At 44.2% G+C, this 15,979-nt stretch overlaps 2 protein-coding genes across 2 annotated transcripts; both read left to right on the top strand.

Moving 5' to 3' along the window:
- Window positions 1-5,148: 5,148 nt before the first annotated feature.
- Window positions 5,149-10,596, top strand: PRELID3B (PRELI domain containing 3B). The gene is made up of 6 exons (XM_040080004.2): window positions 5,149-5,249; window positions 5,886-6,054; window positions 6,422-6,511; window positions 6,881-6,951; window positions 7,741-7,843; window positions 8,525-10,596. The coding sequence occupies exons 1-6, from the start codon at window positions 5,218-5,220 to the stop codon at window positions 8,642-8,644; spliced, it is 585 nt and encodes a 194-aa protein (XP_039935938.1). The 5' UTR covers window positions 5,149-5,217; the 3' UTR covers window positions 8,645-10,596.
- Window positions 10,597-11,990: 1,394 nt separating this feature from the next.
- On the top strand, window positions 11,991-14,540 carry LOC120760258 (uncharacterized protein DDB_G0271670-like). The gene is made up of 2 exons (XM_040080297.1): window positions 11,991-12,118; window positions 13,691-14,540. Exons 1-2 carry the CDS (start codon window positions 11,991-11,993, stop codon window positions 14,538-14,540), a joined length of 978 nt encoding a protein of 325 aa, XP_039936231.1.
- Window positions 14,541-15,979: the final 1,439 nt, after the last annotated feature.

The following is a 15,979-nucleotide window of genomic DNA, read 5'->3' as shown; positions in this document are numbered from 1 at the left end:
TAATTTTTTGTTTTTCACTCAATAAGAATGACTTCAAATGTGAGTGGCATATTAAATGATTTTGCTTATTGATCCTGTGACACTCGGTCCGAATATCCTATAAATTCGCAGAGCAGCTCTCTGGGGCGTGCCAGTCCCTCTGTGGGTACCACAGGAGATCCACGGTAGGACCTGACGGGAGATTCGCCACCTTCTGTAGCACTCTTTCATATCACTTCTGACTGCAACTCTGCCTTTCAGAGCTTCTCCAAGAAAAAGCAAATCCATGGCCAAGATAAAGAGGCTATTCTCTCTCCGACCAAAGACCGCTTTCAATTTTTTTAGGATATCCCTCACCTCCTGTTGAGAGCTTCCTCAGCTGCATTCTGTGAATGATGTCTTCCATAAAGTACCAAAGGCTTTTATTTGACACTGAGTACACAGGTTTACACAGGACATTTGCATTCTGAATTGTTCTCAGGTTTTCCCTGAGACGTCTCCATTACCTGAGGCACTGGAACAGCTTTATTGAAATCACATCCTGGAGAGTTGTGCGGTGTAATTGTAGCTGTGGTGACCAATGCCTGCAAAGGGAAGAAAAGGTGCTTCATCACAGGTGAGGACTTGTGCAAATTGAAATCTAGAAGACTGTTCTCACAGGGACACGCAGGGAGTGGAATACACAGATAACACCTGTTATCCGGCCCCCACGTTCATGGTTTTTCCACACAGAAGGCAGGAATCTATTCAAACTGTTTTCTTAGTAATTATATAAACACCTGCAACTCTTCTCTGAAAGCTGATATGGTTACTGGCATTTCCTCTCTTCTTAGGGAATGATAGGTATTAGTCTCAGGATAGAAAATGATAATCTGTAAAAATTTTATTTGTATTTCCTAGGCAACTTGACAGCTATTTCTGGCAGAATATGAAGGACTAAGGGAAGGGGATTTGTTGGCTATTTCTATAAGCTGTTTTTTCTTCAAACTGAGGGAGGAAGTAAATACTACAGGATAGAAAACAAAACTCTCCTGGTCAATTGATAAAGTGCAGAAATAAATACAGGCATTTGGTTGTCTTACACTGCTGTGTGTCATGATTGAGTTGAACTCAATTGCGTGATACAAACAGCAAGTCAGTGTTTGTCAGCAGGTGAAGAACAAATGCACTGAACTGAGAGAACTGCTGCAGGTCTGGCTGAAGCCAAGCTGTTCCAGTGGGTGTTTTGGGGCTGCACAGCATTGCCCAAATCAGCTCTGGTCAGTCGTTCTTGCTCTGCAGCGCTAGCATGGCCTTCCTGGCATTTTCCCATCTCATTTATGGCTCACTATGCAAACAGAAATTTAGCTGCCTTGTTCCCTCTCAGTGCCCATCCTGGCCATGTGAAGAGCTGTCCCAGAGCAACACGAGCAGCAGCTCCAGAACAGAAATAACTGTCCTCAAGTGACACCAGGGCCAGCTCACACAGCTCACACAGCTCAAACACCGTGCCCAGAGCTGCAGAGCAGTTGCACAGGGGCAGTTTGGCAGTGCAGCTCCCCTTCTTGAGGCTGTGAGGTTTCTGGAGCTCAGGGAGCTCTCGAGTGCTGTTTGCTGCATTCTGGTCCTTTCTCTCTGCCCTGGGTCAAATGAGGGCTACAGGCCTCAGTGATGAGGAATTTGGGACAATATCTCTTCTGAAGAAGGAAGATGAAGGGCTTTGGGGAAATGTTTTTAGTCCATTTATGTTTCTCTGAAGAGACAAAGAGATGCACCAAAGCATGTGAATGTTAATCCCTGCTACAGTGTGAGCTCTGTTCTGACCTAATAAATGTCTCATCATGGAAACTAATTTGTGCCTAACACCACTGTTCCAGAATGTTCTGAAGTGGTGGCATTTTTCCATTGGTGTCTTCTTTAAATATTAACCAGAAATCTGGAAGGATCAAAATTACTTGAACAAAACTCCTACTAAAGTATGGGCAAAGCTAGAGGAGTTGGTACCATCCTGCACTGAGGTACTGCTGTGCTTTCTTTCTGTCAATAAACACATTTGTTTATTAAAAGCACCATTTGATGTGACTTTGTCATACAGGGATGCATTATGACTTGCCAGACATTAATGAGCCAGTTCTGGAAGTACTGAAAAGGAGCTTTGCTATCCAACAAAGTTTTCTTTGAGAAGTACATTCAGGAAAATACAGCCAAAGCACGAGGAGGCTGAGGAGATACTGAATTAACAGCTGATGAAAGAGTGTTTATAGATGGGCAGCCATGAAGAATTGTATAATGGAAGTCACTGAAGAGGTATGTCTGGAAAACACTGACAATTTTCTATCTTTACAACTGCCAGATTGACACATGGACTGGGAACTTGTTTTTCCAAGCTCAAGAAAAGAGCAAGACCTTTGGATGGTTTTCATTAATATTGCCTGTGAATACCAATACTTCGCACAAAACTTGGATTTCAGATAAAGGAACTTGTGTTACTGCAGCATAGCCATATTTCAGAATATGACGGGGGGAAAATACACCACAAAATATAATTTTCTTAAGTGTAAGAAACAGTAAACACCTCAGCTGTCTTGTGAAAAGTGCAAAGTTGTGACATCTGAAGCAGGGAAGCAACCAGAGCCCGTGACAGGGAGTACAGCAGGTGAGTACAGAGCTTCCCCACTCACCCCTCTCTGTATCAGCCCCCTGCAGTGTCACCTGTGCACAATTCAGTTCTGACCCGTGATGAATGACACTTCAGGCTTGCACTCATCTCCCTCAGAAGTGCAGCTTGAGTCACTGCCATTGTCACCAAACCCTTTTCAGGGTGGAATTCAGTGACATTTCATGCTGCAGAGGGAGCTGGCTGATGTCTGGAGCGGGGCTCTCAACCAGGGCGACGTTGGTTTCCCAACAGAAATATGATACCTGTATTTTACACAGTAGTGTATTGTCAAACCAAATTGGGTTTGACAGTCTGGGGTTTTGGTACTCACTATGGGGAGCAGGAATGATCTGGATATAATGCTGGAGATAAAGAGACTTCTGGGTTGTGAGTTATTTCCTGATATTTATGCTTTTTGGTCAAAACGATGTGGTTTCTATGAGGCTGCTTAAAGGGGACACGTCACACCTCCCTACTGGCAAATATGGGTCTGGTACTACAAAATCTTCGTGCCTCATTGAGCAAGTAAATTGTTTGGGGCCTCAGAGTACTTTCCCACAGAATTCCTAGGGCAATTTCCAGTATTTCTTAGCCATGCCAAGGGGATTGCCCTGCCAAAATCTGAACTGTAGAATCACAAGGCTCATTTCAGACATCAGCTGCATTTAGCAGTTGTGAGCAAACAGCCCCTGAAAGAGACATATGGACGAAGGAATCTCTTCATGGGTTTCCACGGGTTTTTATATTCACTTGTAGGTGTCCATCATCATCCTCAGTGATCATTTTGGTACTGCCTTGGACTGGACAAACAACTGACAGAGTGTTTTATTTCAGTTGTTAGACACTGACAATATATAGGGTCAAAGATATTGGATTTTATAGTATTATAATGTATGTAAATAATTCTAATGTGCCACTTCTTATTCTGCAGTTACAAATGCGCATTTTATTTTCCTAAAGTCTGGCTGCATTATTTATAATTGTGGTATTTCTCTTACAAGGCAGGTTTATAAGTAGTTCCACACTTGATATCACTCAGATATAGAAACATACTTTAACAAATCTCCTGTTAAAATAGCCTGAAGTCTACGTGAGCAAGAACTGCTGAAATCTAGCTCCTAATCTGCACCATACGTTGGCATGCTTCCTTCTTGGAGATGACATTTTGCTTTGCTTCCAGCAGATAGCATTTCTTTTACAGAAGAAAAAAACCAAACTGATGAGAGGCTACAGGCAGCCTGATGGGTAAGGGATGGGTATCTGCTGCACTGTCCCTGCCTATTTAAGGTCACCACCTTCCGCAACTGTGTGTCACACTGAGACCTCTCAAAATGCTTTGCATTTTTAACATCCTTTGCAAAATCCTCCAGTTGCAAAAATCACTGGGTGGGTATTCGGGCTACAATAGATTTAGAGCTGGCTCACAATCTCCCAGCAATAAATCTGTCCACTCTCACAGATCAGCAGTGTGTTAGCCACGTTCAGGAATAGTCCGTGAGGTGAGTCAGGGAAAACAGGATCAAGACAGGTATGCCCAGAAAAAAAAACTATTCTCTTAATAGCTCCCATTTAAGTATTTGCTACTGGCTGAACCTGGTATTTCTCATTAAATAGTAGCTTCTCTGTAACAGAGCTGCTGATTTGATGTTGGAGATACACAGGGGATATTCATGCCTGTGAGTCCTCACACAGGCTGGCTGGGGTTTCTGGCACGGCAGGCGGTGTCAGCAACGTCCCCGTGTGATATCATCTGTTTCTGGGAAGTTTCCCTCTCATGCTTTTCCACTGAGGCTATTTCTGTGCGGTTATGAGTACACGAAGGTCACTCCCTCTTCGCGTGTGTGAGCCCCGTTTTCACTGAACTCACGGCGCTTTCCAACCTTGTCGAGAATTTTAGCAGCGCTTGATGGCGCGCCAATAACGCCCGTGGGCCTGTTTGGTGCTGTGCGCGCTGCTCGATGGAGGCCGTAAATGAGGCTGGCTCACGCCGAGGATGGGGCGGGGGGCAGTCGGTGACATCCGCCGGGCCCTGGCAGCGCCGCGGGTTATGAAACCCTTACGAAACCTCTTACAAAACCGGCGGGGCCGCGCCTCGCACGCGTGACGTCACACCCGCCTGCGCCCCCTGCCGGCCCAGCGCGGTAACGGCGCCGCGGTGTGACGTCACCGGCCACCCGCCGCCGCGCTGACGTCATAGTGCACACGCAGCGCCGCTCCCCCGCGCTCGGGCACGGCGGCGAGGGGCGGCGGGGCCGGGCTGGCCGTGCGAACCCCGGCCCGACCGGAGCGCGGCTCGCAGACCGCAGCCGCCCGCCTTTGCGCGATGGGCGGCGGAGCCACCGCGGGCGCGCCCCTCACGCCCAGCCCGGGGGGTCACGGGCCGCGCCCGCGGCCGCCCCAAGCTCACCCCGAGCGTCCCCGCTCGGGCACGGCCCCGGTCGCGCCGTACGCGCCCCGTGACGTCAGCGCGGCGCCGCACGGCGATTGGCGGGCGCTGCCCGCGCAGGCGCGCGCTGCCGGCGGCGGAGCCGGGCCCGCGGAGCCGAGCGGCGGCAGCGGCGGCGGCCCCGGAGCGCGGCCGGGCCGTGCCCCCCGCAGCCATGAAGATCTGGACCTCGGAGCACGTGTTCGAGTAGGTGCCGTGCGCGGCGGCGGGCGGGCCGCGGTGGGGACGGCCCCGGGCGGGGGGAGCCTTCTCCGGCGGGCCGGGGGCTGCGGGCGCCGCGCCGCCCCCCGGGAGCTCCGCGCCGCGGCCCCGCTCCGGCGGCCGCGGCCTCTCGCCTCCCCTGACCTTCCCCCGCCCGTCCTCGCCGGGCCGGGCTCACGGGCTGCGGAAGCTCGGCACGGGCTGTAGCTGTGCCACCCGCGCTGTCGGCACCGAGCGGTGTCCTTGTGCTGCCCCCGCCCTCCCGGGACGGCGCTGCCCGAAACGCGATGAGGCGTCGGTGGTGCCGAGGCCCGAGTGCTCCAGAACAACTGTGTTAAAAATGATCTGCCCGGAGCACTCGTTAGAGGGAAGTAGAAGCTTAAGAAACCATTCTGGTATTACGAAAATCTGTATAAAGGGCAGTCTTTTAGCATGGTGTCACAGGGCAAACATTCTTATCCGGTTATAATAGAACTTAGTGCATCCAGTTAATCAGGTGTGTTGTATACTTGATTTTCATGTGCGCTGCTCAGTCAACGAAATAGAAGTTTTTCTCCAGGGAAAGATATAATCCTGTTGAAAACAGGTGTGCAGCTTAATGTCATGGTTGTGTTTGGGCAGTCACCCCTGGGAAACTGTGATGACAGCCGCCATGAGGAAATACCCCAACCCCATGAACCCCAGCGTGGTGGGAGTTGATGTCCTGGACAGACACGTGGATCCCAGTGGGAAGCTGCACAGCCACAGGCTCCTGAGCACAGAGTGGGGCATCCCGTCCATTGTGAAATCGGTGGGTATTGTGTCACAGGCTAGAAAGTGACACCGCAGGGAGGACAAGCTCCTGAGCCAGCTGTCACAGATGTGTGTCATTTCTTAACTTTAATGGTTTAAATGTTTAATGGTTTAAGCATTTATGTATCTGGAAAGCTTAACAGCAGCACACAGTGACCCTGATAGCCAGAAGTTGCCTGGATCTCAGACTGCTTCCGTCTAGAAAATGAGATCTACCTCAACTGAAGAACTTTGTTTTGAGCTGAATCTTGTTTGTGTTCTCTTGGTGTCTGTTCAACACAATAACCACTACCCATGCATTTAAAGGCATGAAGAATTGCAGTGGGTTAGTGGGATTGATCCCATCTCTGTTTGCCTGTCCCCAGCTCATCGGCACGTGCAGGACAAGGACCTATGTGCAGGAGCACTCTGTTGTTGACCCAGTGAAAAAAACAATGGAGCTTAAATCCTGTAATGTAAGTAGTTGTGTTTGTGCCACTGACATGGATCACAGAGCAAAACAGCACCTTGTACATATGAAAAGGAAAATCATCTTGAAAATAACTTGAATTAGAACAATACAAGTTAAAGGTTTAAGTGGTTTTAGTTGATCAGTTCAGTTTTTCAGGACGGAGCCACTTGGCTCTTGGAACACGTCACTATTGAAGCTGTGAACATATTAATGAGCAGGAGGAGTTTTGGGTGTGGGGGTGGTGTTAGGAAAAAATGTTTTAAAGCCTCTTGGTGTATGTACACTGTGACTATTCCCTGATCATGTAACATTTTGCTCTTTATAGTACACTTGTTATTTGTATCAAGGGATAATCCTGTCCTGTGTTTTACAGATTTCATTTACAAACCTGGTGTCAGTAGATGAGAGGCTTGTCTATAAACCACACCCTCATGAACCACACAAGTGAGTACCTCCCTGCTCTGAGATTGCCCACAACTACTGGATTTTGCTTTGAAAATATCCGTGATTTCCCTTGATCAGAAAATAAGTTTTACATGGCCTCTGTTACAGTAAAATGTCTAGAAGAGGATTAATTGCACTGTCACTTCCTGCAGTGACATTGGTTCTGCAGAGTCACCGGGAGACTTGGGGTTCTGCTGTGCTGGAGTCCACTCCAGTCCAGGGTGTTCTGCCTGTAGCTGAGCTCGTGTACATCTGCAATTTGCAGCTCCTTGTTCCTGATCTCTGTCAGCCTGAGCACAGATCTGCACTAGAGAGCACATTTATGTGCCTTTAGCCTCTGATTTTCGAGGCTTTTGTTTGGTGGTTGCTCGGGATTTTTAAGGTAACTCAGAGCTTAGTGAGTCTGTACTGCTGGAAGTGGTGAAAATTCTGAAGGATCATTAGGGATTCTAACACTGGGGTTATTTCCTCTCATGACAGAAGTGTTCAATCCCTAATGTTGAAGGGCATGTTTTAATACTGTTTTCCCAGTATACTGGAACTCCCAAATCTGCTGTTTCCACTATTAACATCCTGATGCTAAAGATGGAAATGGCTGAGAGCCACAAAGGGAGACTTGGGCTTGGCAGGCACTCTTGGGCTTTATTTTATAAGTAGCAGTGGAAGTGGGTTGTGCTTAGGGGGCAAGAAGTTCTGTGTTACACAGCAAAGCTGATGAGGGAATGTACTTCTGGGGGGGATGGAGTATCTCTTTCAACCTACTCAGAATGTTTCTGCTTTCTGTTTCAGAACCATTCTGACACAAGAAGCAATAATATCTGTAAAAGGTGTCAGTCTCAGCAGTTACCTAGAAGGGCTAATGGCAAACACAATTTCTTCCAATGCTAAAAAAGTAAGTATGGCCTTTGTGTAAAATGTGTGGTCACTGGCTAAATGTCAAAGGGAATAAAGATCTGTTTTACTTTTTGGCTTTGTCAGCAATCTTAGGAAGGGGCCACATCATTCTGCTGCCTTTACTGTAGAGACTGAACACTCAACATGCTGAATTCCTCTTCTTTTTCTTCTTGTGAATAGAGATTAAAAAATGTTATTGGTAAAGATCTCTGAATCTTACCTCTAGAAAACATCTGCACTCACTCAACAGTGTGACACTGTCATTCTTTTGCTGCCCTCTTGTTGCCATCTATTCATTTTTGCTGTCAAAAAAGGATCTACGTTCATACAGATCTGAAATAGTTATGTGGGAGCAATGAAACAGTATTTTAGTTGAGTCTGTCCTCTGGCAATCCAAAGATATCTTGAGTTCAGTCTTGAGAACGATAAAGCAGTCTGGATAAAAAGGCTTTTGTGAATCATAATGTGAGAACTGCTGATATAAGGAATTGTTTTCATGAAATGTCAGGCAGAACATGTTCCAGCAATACTCCAGTCATTGAAATAACAAATATCAGAGCCATGTATTTCTGTTCCTTCCTCTGTCAACTACTGTGTCTTTAGTCATTTTCAATAAGAGTTTAACTGATTTACTTATTTATTAAGATTTATACACTAATAAACTTTTCTTTAACTGTAGGGCCGTGAAGCATTGGAGTGGGTAATTAAAAGGCTGAACGCTGAAATTGAAGAATTTGCAGCTTCAGCAAGAGGAACCATGAGGAATTCGATGGCAGCAGCAGCATTTGTAGAGAAATGATGATAGTTCTTAGACCTGTATCACTAACGAGGCTTAACGACCTGCCGCTTCTCTCCAGGCCTGAATACACGTATCCTTTATTATTTAAAGGATGTGTGTATTAGGCATGTTATAAATTTATTCTGGAGAAAAGCTGAATTCTTACCAAGGCTGAGGCTCAAAGGCTATTTAATACATTGGGTCAGCTGGACCGAATTGCGGTCACAGATGAAGAAATAAATTTCAAGTGTAGTTCCTGTATTTACATGAACACTAATTTATAATGTTTGCAGATACGAAATAGCCTCGTTTAGTGGTGAGGCTGCATATGGTGGAGAACACTGGCATGTTAGGCTTTTATTTTTTTGTGTGACTTACGGACTACCTCTTTTGGGACCAAGCCCAAAATTAAGCAGAATGGTTGTTCCAGCATTGTTCTTTTTGTTGTGTGATACAACTTGGTTTTACAGAAAGCTTATTACTTGATGCTTGACGTACAAAAGAATGTACAAAATATTTTTTGATAAGCTTTTTAACTTGACTGGTTGAACTACCACGGTACTCAAATATTTTTTCAGTCGCTATAGGGTGAAACATCAAAGTGTCTCTTACCTACCTACCAAGAGCTAAATCCTGCTCCTGAATGCAACGTTAATGAGCTGGGCATGCAGTACCTTAAAATCAAATTTTATCTTAAACTTCTGCAATAAGTATCTCCATTTCTAAAAGCCCATTACATAAAGGTACAGTAAGCATAGAGCCTTAAAATCTTGTAAGCTGCTACAGTAGTAGGTGTTCACTTTAAATAACCAATTAAAGACTCAACCTTTGTGAAGGTGGCTGAGGAGATACCTAAACAAAAGAGGAAATAGTATTTAACAATATACTAATTAATTTGATCACGTTCCAGTAATAACCTGCTCCACCCACTGGATATTGTGCTGTCCTTTATTTTAACCAGTGTTCTAAGTTCCAGATCCCTTTCCCCTTTGAACTAATCTGCTCACAGTACAAGGCCCTTTGCATTCACAAGGGTTTCACTTGGTGTTCTCCAGTCTCTGTTTCCTGGTACTCATTGCAGGTTCTTGGTACTGTCACCAGTCACTCTGCAGAGCTGAAAGGTCAGCCCCTGGCACCTGCCCTGCTGCTCTCTGGGTAGTCCTGGGCACCTCACAGGGACTCTGTCCCACCAGGCTCCTTCCGTGTGAACAGAAAAATGAAAGGCACAGCCCAGGCGTGGCTGATGGTGGTGTTTGGTGCCCAAGGTTTTTTTCCTGGAATTTTGATTCTAAGTTTACAATTGACTTCAAGACCCTCTTAGCCTTTATGAACTGTAATGTCACCCAGCCCAGCATATTTGATTTTGCATGCCATTTCTGTTATATCAAATTGCCTATTAAGTAGTGTCTGCTAGATAGAGAACCGGAGCTTATTTTAACAAACAAGAACACTTCTCTAAGGTTCGTGCTGGGGGAAGAAAACAGGAATATAGATATATAACTTTTAAAAATTAACTATTCTTAACACAGAATATTTTTTTAAACAGAAATGGTTTGAAACTACCTTACTAATTGAAGTCATTGAGATTTGCCATACTTTTACAGGACATTATTACAACTGAAACAACATTTCAATTTTCAAACTGTATGTGAAACTTCTGCAAAACTGTACCATCATTTCTGATAAAAATGCTTAGCTTGGAACTCATTTTATATGTTTGCTCAGCCATTAGCATCATTCGATATTCTAAAGTCAGTTTTTTCATTTCCAAATTTTTCTGCACTAAGGACTACATAATAGAACTCACAGTTTGGCCTTGCACTGAAAAAACCCATACTGTTTAATTTTTACAGGCATTCAACAACTTCTTTCTTCTATCTTATTTATATGCCTGCATTTTCATTCTGTCAGAGTATGGCTTTCTGTATGTGGCGCTTTTTAAATAAAATTTTGTTTCCATTCTGGCTAATTCCTTAAACTTTCTGGTCTATTTGTGTTTTAGAACTATGAGGTGAGTAATCTAACATGGGAGGGGTGAAAGTGAAGAAATCCCTGGAGCGAGTGGCTTCGTGAAATGCATCTCCTAAAATGCACATTCATAGCTGCTGTGGTCTTTTTTGCTTCTTAATAACTCTGCTTTTCTGCAAATCTGGCTTTAACTAGCAACCAGATTTCACAGTTTGCTGTGGAGAATCCATCCCGTGGAAAGATTTTCAATCTTGCTTGGGCTGAGATTTGTGTTCGGATTCAGTGCAGTGAGTGTGGGTTGCTGTGGATGAATGCAGCGCTGCTGTGAGAGGGGCAGTGCAGAGGAGCTCCGGGTTCTGGTGGTTGGAAGGAGTGGAGAAGGTGGGGGAAAAGCAGCTACAGCTGGAGGAACAGAACTGAAGGACCAGGAGGAAGGGTGAATTAGCAAAAAAAGGGAAGGGACGGGGGATGTGGAGTGGCAGAGGTGGAGGAATGTGATACGAACAAATCAGCGCTTCAAGTGCCAGCCAGGAGTTTGCTTCAAAAAAAGCAGAAAAATTGTAACCACCACTTCCTACAACATTGCTGATCTGTCTCTTGTGGTCTGTACTTGCATTTGTATTTCCAATAAATGTCATATATAGTAAACATGAGCACCCACTGTGTGATAACTGCAGCATTTCCAATCTGGCCCTGACAGAGCATTGGTTCAAAGGGAAGGTCAGCAACTTGCTGAGGTTCTTGTTTATGGAAGAACTGAAGAGTGCTGATAAAGAGCTTGTGTGGAAGCAGTGAGTCATTTTAGAATCCTTCCACTTCTTAAGGTGGAGGTTGTTCTTTCACTTGCACAGGACCTGCTAATTTCTATCTTATAGCTTTGCTTTACATGTTGCTGTAGAATTGAATTATTCTACAGGTAAAGCTACACATTATAACCAAGCTGAACTAACTGCTTTTACCTCAGGAGGACCATGAGCACCAGCTGTGGACAAAATACCTTACATCATCACGCTATTTTGTTATAACCACATTTAGAAAGTAACACAAGATATTAAATACATGAAAAGAAGAAGTAATGCACATGATTTTTAAAATTTGAGTGTACCTGAATTCTGTTTTGCAGATCCTGGATCCCTCCTTAGGCTATTTATGCCAGATTTTGTAGAATGGACAGCTGAGACTTGGATGACACTGCAAAATTGTTTTTGCTTTGAATCCAGGTGTCCAAAAGTTAAAAATTGATGTCTTCATCTGCTTCATCAAGTAACCTTCAAAACACCGTCCTGTAATAGGAAACAGCACAGAACTGAATCTTTATCTTAAGATTAGAGCTGATTTCAGTGAGGTGTTTGCTGGCACTCTGTGCAGTGCTGTGCTCAGACAGGAGATTTTCCAGGAGATGACCCGTATTGTCATCAGCATGGCATCATTTCCAGTGGCTGTGCCGCAGATTAGGGTCAGCAGCAGAGAGAACAGCAGAGCTTTACCAGCACAGCCCAGTATGGCTTACCCAGGCAGAGAAAGGAGGTAAATCCACAGCTACCCAAGGTAGGAAACGTTATTACTGACCTCTACGTTTTGTACAAAGGTGACCGTAATTCCACGTTTCTTGACAGTGTTATTTCATTGGAAAAAAAAGTGCAATAACTTTGTTGTTTTAAATTAGGGATGGAATTTATAGCCCGTTGGATGCTCTCTTTTTATTGTACTTTGCCTTTTTTTTAAAATATTTGTTCTCACCTGTAAAATGTACTTGAGAAAACTTTGAGATTAAAGATAGTCAGTGACAAAATTATAGTGATTTTAGATAGCAAGGGATTCTTAGGGGGTTAATTACTTTTATGTTTTATTAAAAACACAGGGCAGCAAGCAAACTTGTAATTTCATCATAATTTATGCATGTTTGGAAAAAGTAATTTGTTTTGCCTCTTGATCTATAAACATTGTACTCTCTAAAGAATTGCAACCATGTTGCAACAGCTCTTAAATTACAGGAGCATTATCTATAAATGTTAAATTTATTCAAGAACTTTCGGGGGCGTTGTCAATGGTATATAAGCAGCTCTTTTTATAGTGTGGCAATTTTTGCGTTGTGCTAAATCCCCACGATTTTAATGTTTGCATAGTAAGACACCATTCCAGTTCAGTGGCTGTTCAGATGACACCTGCTTCAGTTAAGAAGTGACCTGGGTGGGAGTTGCACCCGTGGTGATTATGTTAAATCCATTACACACTCATCGGGACATGGGTTGTGTAAGAACATGGGTGAAGCTGGGGTGTGTTCTCCTGCAGCCTCCTGTGCCTGTATCTTGCACTTCCTTGGTCTGTAAAATGTGGTTGTGATGAGGGAAGAGCTTTTTGTGCCTCCCTGTGCCTGTGTGGAGAGGCAGCCGCAGGTTGGAGTGCTCTGAGCTTTGTGGCGCAGTCCCGAGACGAGAGAAGGCAGCTGAGGATCAGCCTCTTGATCTACTCACACTATAATTAGATGCACCTTTTTGAACTGAAATTTAAGCTGCTCTGTTCCCTTTTTAATCATGTCTGCCTTCTATCACAATTTCTCTATGATATTTTTATTAAAGAATTCAAACTAGCACAAATAAAAAAAAAAAATCTTGTTACTATACAGGTTTTATATCCAGAGGTATAAAAGAAAGGTAACAAAATAAGACCTCTTTTTAGCAGAATAACAGTTACAACTGCTGTTGCTGAAATGTGTATTTCTCAGGCACAGAATCAGTTTAGCACATTGTTAGCTTTCGAAAACAAATCCTGCACATGCTACACAGAAAAATAAATTTGGTTGAACAAGGACAGACATGCCAGGGGAGGAGACTGGCTGCAACTGTATGTGTGGTTCTGTACTGGTTCCCTGGAAAGGCACAATGTTCTTAATAATTCTGTGGGATCCTATTACTGGAGCTTTTCTGCACCAAAAGAGAAACTATCAAGAGACCAAGCACACAGTTTGAATCATTATTTTCAAAAAAGTATGTTTTGGGCTCATGCTGTCTTTTTGTTTTGGGGTGATGATAGAGATATTTTGTTTAAAATACTCCTGATTTAACACCCATCATGTTGGGGATTTATTTGGCTTTTCAGTGTCATCTCTTCAGCCTACCTGGACCTACTTGGTCTCACTTTTTTGGCCTCCCTGGACCCCTCCAGTGTCAAGACTTTAGCCTCCTTGGAACTCTTTAAAATCCCCTTTTCAGATTCATTGGATTTATCCAGTCTGAGCTCTTCATCCTCTGTGGAATTCTCCAGTCTCACTTCTTCATCCTCTCTGGACCTTTCAAGTCTCACATCTTCATTCTCCTCAGACTTCTCCAGTACCTCCTCTTCAATTTCCTTAGAGCTCTCCAGTCTCACCTCTTCAGATTCCTGGGAGCGCTCCAGTTTCTCCTCTTCGGTTTCACTGGACCTATCAAGTCTCACTTCATCAGGCTCTCCGGATCAGTCTGGCAACAGCTCTTCAATCTCTTTAGATCTCTCAAGTGTCACCTCCCTATCCACAGATTTCTCCAGCCCTACTTCTTCACTCTCTCTGGACCTGTCCAGCCTCACTTCTTCGTCCTCCACAGATGTTTCCAGTCACAACTCCTCAGCTTCCCTGGACTTTTCCTGTACAATCCCTCCATCCTCACCAGGTGTCTCCGAGTACAGCTCCTCCACCTCGTCAGAATCTCTAGACCTCACCGATTTTAACTATTTCGTGTTTCAGCGCGCCTCTGGATTATCTTCATCGACTCCTGAGGATGTTTCCAATCTTATCTCTACACCTTTTCTGGATGTCTCCAATCTCACCTTTCAGAATGCCTCTTCCCTCACTCCCCCAGTTTCTTTGGACACGTCTAACCTCACGTCCTCAGTTGCCCCAGACCCGTCCACGCTCACATTTCTGGATGTTGCTAATCGCACTGCAGCGGCTTCTCTCGATCTCTGCATCTAACCCTCCTAACTTATCCCCTTCTCTCTGCAACCTCTCTCTGTCCTTCTAAACTTCTCTCCTTTATCTGCTCTCTCCTCTGTTCTCTCTCTGAAAATTCTCACCTGAGGAAAGTTTAGGGCTTTACAAAGTATCTCCCGGCACCTAAACTGGGCATGCAAACAGGTCATACAAATCTCTAATGGTGCCTTGTAACAGCTGCATGAACATCGATATTTATTCTGAAATTTTTGTAGAGCGCTGTTTCTGTCAGTGATCGATATCCAGTCTGCCTCTGCAGGGTTGGTACCTCTCCCAAAGGCTGAGCTTTTTCAGTTCATGCTGAATTTTTATCTATCAAGACCAACAAATAGTAAATAGAGCTAAATGTGTGAATAATTGCATCCAGGTTGCGTATCTCCATTGTGGATTTATATCTGAGTTGATTTCACAAAATTGCAGGCAGAGGTAATTCACAGGGAGGTACAGAGAGAAGATGTGGTGGGAAAAGAAAACTGTGGAGCCAAAACCAATTGAGGAATGGGTCAGGGAGAGGAACCAGAGAAGCCTTGGGACAGGAATACAGGGGCATGCAGCTGGAAAAAAATGCCCAGCTCTACTGGCATGAGTGTTCTCTGCCAAGCCATCTATGTGGCCTGGGCTGCCCATGAGGCTTAAAATAATCTTAGTGCTAATTATTTCAGCTATCAAATCATCAGATGTTCCCATTAAAGAAGCAATTGCGTGTAACATCCCCTTTCTCAATATATGTAAGTACTGCAGTTACTTGTCTTGCATCAAATATGCTGCTTAGGTAGCACAGAGGGGCTTCCCAAAATCTTTGGTGCTGTCTTGTATCGTTTTGTTATCATTGTTATGACTGGGGCTTTGAAACCAAATATATTTTCTTTCAATACCACTGGCACCTTTCTGTGCTAAAAATGCAGAAAGATGTTTGTCATAATAAATATTTTTTAATTTATTTCATTTCTGCAAATTGGAAAACTTTGCTCCAATATGCCACATCTGTCACAAAATAAGAATACAATTCACACAAAAATGAAGAAGAAAACAAATGCATGAAGAATTGTTTTCTGTCTCATTTACCCTAGTTATTTCCTTAAAATTAAGTCAGAAAAATTGCAATATGTGGGTTTAAGAAACTAACCCAAAATTTTATAGGAGCAGAGTTGTTTAACAGTTAAAAAACCCAAAAAACAGATCACTGGTCCAGATCTCACTGTTGTATGCTGGAGACAGACTGACATATCTGGTGAACAGTTGTTCTTTTTGTTCTGGTGGTTCTTCCCTGACATTACCATGTGGATTGTTAATTGCAATGGTTCTGGACTAAATGAGATCTCTAATAAAGCTGAAAATTACTCTGTGATTTAAAAATGGTTTGACTTTGGATGAAAGGAAGTAAGCAAACAAGACAAAAGTGAAAGGACTTGTTAAAAAGC

The sequence above is a fragment of the Hirundo rustica genome, chromosome 16 (genome assembly GCF_015227805.2).
Source record: "Hirundo rustica isolate bHirRus1 chromosome 16, bHirRus1.pri.v3, whole genome shotgun sequence".
NCBI lineage: Eukaryota > Metazoa > Chordata > Aves > Passeriformes > Hirundinidae > Hirundo > Hirundo rustica.
Note: the sequence above shows the minus strand (reverse complement) of the source record. Positions and strands in the feature narration are given on the sequence as shown.